Genomic DNA, 4,861 nt, shown 5'->3' on the forward strand with positions numbered 1-4,861 from the left:
CACTTATATACGATACTTAAAGTGTAAAACATATCCCATCGTTCCGATACACTTTCTCTTCAACCAATGGCAAAGTTCACCTTATTTTTTTTGCACAGTATTGTAAATTTACCTCTTCGCAACTGCCCCTCGTTTATGAATATTTGAATACATTTTGAGCCCCCGGAACTTCGCCACTGTTTTCAACTAAACCAACCAAACATTATTATATACAAATATAAAAGAACCCGGTTCTGGGCTTTGTTATTTTTTTTTTTGTTTTGCATCTCTAAACTTTTCAGATTTCAAGTAATTAAGTGATGGGCCTTCTTACAAACAAGCAAACCATCATGGGCTAAAAGCCCAGGGGTAAAACCGACAATCACCTCTGTAAACCCTAGCATATCATCTCCAGTCTCACACGGTCCTAACAAACTAACCGCCTTCCGAAAACCCTAGCCTCCAATAATCAAACATGCCGCCGAAGTTCGATCCGTCACAGGTGGTGGAAGTGTACGTCCGAGTCACCGGAGGCGAAGTCGGTGCCGCCAGTTCACTCGCTCCTAAGATCGGTCCACTCGGTCTCTCTCCGAAGAAGATCGGAGAAGACATCGCCAAGGAAACCGCCAAGGACTGGAAAGGCTTACGTGTCACCGTCAAGCTCACCGTCCAGAACCGTCAGGCTAAAGTCTCCGTCGTCCCGTCCGCCGCCGCGCTGGTCATCAAAGCGCTAAAGGAGCCGGAGCGTGACCGGAAGAAGGTGAAGAATATTAAGCATAGCGGTAATATCTCGCTTGATGACGTCATTGAGATTGCGAAGGTGATGAGAGGTAGGTCTATGGCGAAGGAGTTGCAGGGCACTGTGAAGGAGATATTAGGCACGTGTGTTTCGGTTGGATGCACGGTGGATGGAAAGGATCCGAAGGATTTGCAGCAGGAGATTGCTGATGGAGATGTTGAGATTCCGATGGATTGATCGATATCGATTCGATCGGTTGAGTAAGTTTTTTATTATATAGGCTTTGAATTTCCGGTTTTGTCAGAATTGTTTGTTTTTGGAGATGTTTGGTTAAGTTATTCGGTTTAAGTGCTTTGAATGATGATCTGAATTTGAATATTGTTGATGCTTTGAATGCGATTTAGTCGATTGAATTGTTGTGATTTAAGTGTAGGAAGATAAGCGATTTAGAAATTAGAACATTTTCTTTAAGAGTTTTAAGTTTAGAGCACTTTCAGTGTGAGGTGTTCGAATGCATTCTCTTTCTTGCGAGGATGAAAGAGGTAAAGTGGAGGAAGGAGGACGAGTCGAATATGTGAGAACATGTTTCTACTGCAAGGTTTGTAATAGAGGAATGATTTTTCCACTTCTGTGAAAATTTGGGTTGTAGGTGTCGAGTAGGGTGGGCAAAATGCAATCGTGGACAGTGGGAAGGAATTGGAGAATCGCGAAACATGAAAAATTGACTAATCTAGTATTTTCGGTCGGAAGGTTCTCCAGTTCTACTCTTTCTGTTATCAGTTGTTTTTTGCCTCTTTCTCGACATCTACAGCTCCAGCTTTCAAGGATGTGGGTAGATTCTTCTTCTTTTACGCAACTCGTAGTATGCCATTGTTACCACATATTTCATGTAAGCCAAAATCGATTCTATAAACGATTCTAGCTAAGTTAGACGCCTTTTCCTTACTTCTAGCCAGTTTAAATGCCTTTTTCACACAACTGATCAACGTCTATGTAATCATGCATTTCTGCTTTCTAAACAGTGAATGACGCTGCACATATTGTGATCACTCTAGCGGCAAATGGTTAAAAACCTAGATCACTAGAACTCTATCTTTCACAATTACACCTAGTGGTGAGTATGGGTCGGTTTGGTTATCGTTTAAAATCTATCTATAGTAATTGAAGATGCGAGCGCACTTAAGGCCTAAGAAAAGGTCTGGCTATGGACAAGAAAGGCATAGTGATAAGATAAAAAATTACTTCATCCCTCTAATTTGCTTTTCTGGGTTTGCATGTTTCATTCATCTCATCTGTTGATAGGTTCTAACTTTCCAAAACAAAAATATAACTCTTTGCAGTTTAGGTGTGTCAGAACTCATGCTTATCTAAACTGGAAACTTGTTGGAGTTTGATGAATTTCTCTGAATCTGTTTTGACTACCTAGATAATCATTAAGGTTTTTAGATTTTTATAAGTTATCGTTCTGGTTTTGCACAGTTTGATTTGTTCTGTTATTGGAAACGATCGTTCAATTAGATGGGAGTGATCCAAACGAATTCTAGGTGGTTTCCCCTGCGTGTGTAGCGAGAAACCTGTATAATACAGAAATATTGGCTTTAGCTCAACAAGAAGCTTGTGTGTTCTATGGAAAATGGTAAAACCGTTCCATTAAATGTATGTTAGCGTCAATGTTAAATAAAATGCGATATACGAACAGTTTAATTTCTCTAGTCTTGTGATGAAAACATTTGATCACGTATCTACTTTCGTCTGCGTAAATTCCCTTAAATGATGTCATACAAGAACCTTGTGCATTATAACATTTTGGATGATAAAAATGCAATTTTGAGGTATCAGCATCATTTTGTATTATAGGTTATATCTATCATCTTTACCCTTCTGGGTTGGGTTCAATCCCAAGCAAAGCGGAAATTAGGTGTAATTTAAGAGAAGGTAGAGAGAGGTACTATTTGCCGTTCAAAAGAAAAGACAACACTTGACCACTAGTCACCAACATCTATGCTCTCTGTGAACAGTTCGATTATTAAGGCAGGCATTAACAAGGTTTAGATGAACACGAATGCATGCAAACCTATAATGCAAATAATATTTAGAAACACATATTCTTTGTTAACTCAAGAAACTCATTTTATGGTGGCTTATTAGTGTGTTGTCACAATGTTGACTGTAATTTGATGACAAAGTTCGGGAACTGATCATTGAAAGGAGTTGGTTAAGCTAGATTCTTAGGAACTACACGCAAACACGACCATTTTTTGTGGCTGAAGTAGACGTGCTTTCAAATTCTAGTAAGTTGATAATGTTGCACAACTCCGCTCATATGAGTAGCATGTCCACATGTCGCAAACCAACCATGTATAACAGTTGATCTTATGATTTTAAACGCCTCCAATATGTTTGGATTGTTATCATGAATAAACCCACAAATGCGTAATCTCCCTCTTGAACGTGTTTAAAAGAATTACGAGTTAATGATGAAAACGGTCACTACACGAGTTCCTGTCACATATGTATTGAACCTTATCAGTTGAATGCATGTGATATACAAATGAAATGTGAGACTCAGGACTTGAGTGCTGCTTCACGCACGTCATGACTTTTTAGCTCGAACCAATTGGAATAAAGTCTAATACACGAGTTAAAGCAGATACATACTATAAATTCATGCATCTCAAGTCGATGCATTCGTTGTTATTAATTTGATTCGAACGAGTATAGATAACAAACACAATACATTAATAAATTGAATTTTGACGAAACTTTTGGATATTTTTGAACAATATACAAATTTAAATGAATTTTTGCACTACATTCTTCTCTCAAATAAACATAAACCTGCAAGATTATCACTTACCTACCTCTCTCAGCTTCTGTATTTTCAGTTTCAATCCTTGGTGGAGGAACATCATAAGACGGTGAGGATGCAGTTTGGGCCCGTCTTGGTGGCCGCCGTAAAACAATCTGGGAATTCAGTTGCTGTTCTGACATGTCACTATCAGGCCACCATCGTCGTTTTAATCTTATGATTTCAACAATAATGGAGCTACCACACATTGCAACCCCACACCCTGCAAATGTTGCTAGAAGAATCGACAAAACGGGCTGCACATGAACCTGAAAACTCCATTTAAAAGACTGTTATACATTTAGGGTGGCAATTTTTGACACTGTCCGAAACTCAACCCAAAAACGAAACGGAAATAATCAGGTTTTGGGTTGGCCTGCTTAATTATACGGGTTGTGTTCGGGTTGACATTTTTAACTTGTCTAGTTAAATGGGTCGACCCATCAATCTGTTTAGTTAAGGGGTGGCAATTTTCGACACAACCCGGATACGCCATGAAAATAATAAGGTTTTGGTTTGCATGTTTAACCCATTTAAAAACATGTGTTCGGGTTGATCTGTTTAATTATAAGGGTTGTGTTTGGTTGATATGTGTGCTCAGGTTGACATGTTTAGCTAAACAAGTCATGTTCGGGTTGACCTATTTAATTAGATAGGGCGTTTTTGGGTTGACTTGTTTAATTAACGGGTCGTGTTCAGGTTGACTTGTTTAATTTAACGGTCATGCTCGGGTTGACCTTTTTAATTAGACAGGGCGTTTTTGGGTTGACTTGTTTAATTAAAAGGGTCGTGTTCAGGTTGACTTGTTTAATTTAAGGGTCATGGTCGGGTTGACTTGTTTAATCCGTTTTGTTAAACAAGTCGACCCACTAACCCTTTTTATTATCCATTTAACCCATTTTTTACAACCCACCAACCTGGTTAACATGTTTCAAAGCTTGATTATTACCCGCCAACCCGTTTGACACGTTTAGAAAAATGTCATGTTCAGGTTACACAATTTTAAGTTTGTGTGGATTAGTGTTGATGTACTTTACACGAACAAAAATATGGGTCGTGTTTGGGTTAAATATTTCAACACATCAACCTGACACGATTAACACCACTAATTAAAGTATTACACAATGAGTGTGTTTTCTTGTGAGTGTGAAAGAAATGGATGAACTTTGTAGGTTGCTTACCACTGAGTAAAAAATATGCGCGAATATAACAACAAACGCGAACTGAATTGATGCATATAGCCACACAAATCTTCTTCCCACTGTAAAATATCAGAATCTTATTATAAAGATGTA

The 4,861-nt window shown here is 38.5% G+C and overlaps 1 protein-coding gene across 1 annotated transcript; it reads left to right on the forward strand.

Annotated features, from left to right (window-relative positions):
• Positions 1 to 418: 418 nt before the first annotated feature.
• Positions 419 to 955, forward strand: LOC143536904 (large ribosomal subunit protein uL11). Its single transcript, XM_077030789.1, has one exon. The coding sequence runs from the start codon at positions 455 to 457 to the stop codon at positions 953 to 955; it is 501 nt and encodes a 166-aa protein (XP_076886904.1). The 5' UTR covers positions 419 to 454.
• Positions 956 to 4,861: the final 3,906 nt, after the last annotated feature.

The sequence above is a fragment of the Bidens hawaiensis genome, unplaced genomic scaffold, assembly GCF_021521415.1.
Source record: "Bidens hawaiensis isolate Kalapana, Puna unplaced genomic scaffold, B.hawaiensis_p1.1 tig00010985_1, whole genome shotgun sequence".
Taxonomy (NCBI): domain Eukaryota; kingdom Viridiplantae; phylum Streptophyta; class Magnoliopsida; order Asterales; family Asteraceae; genus Bidens; species Bidens hawaiensis.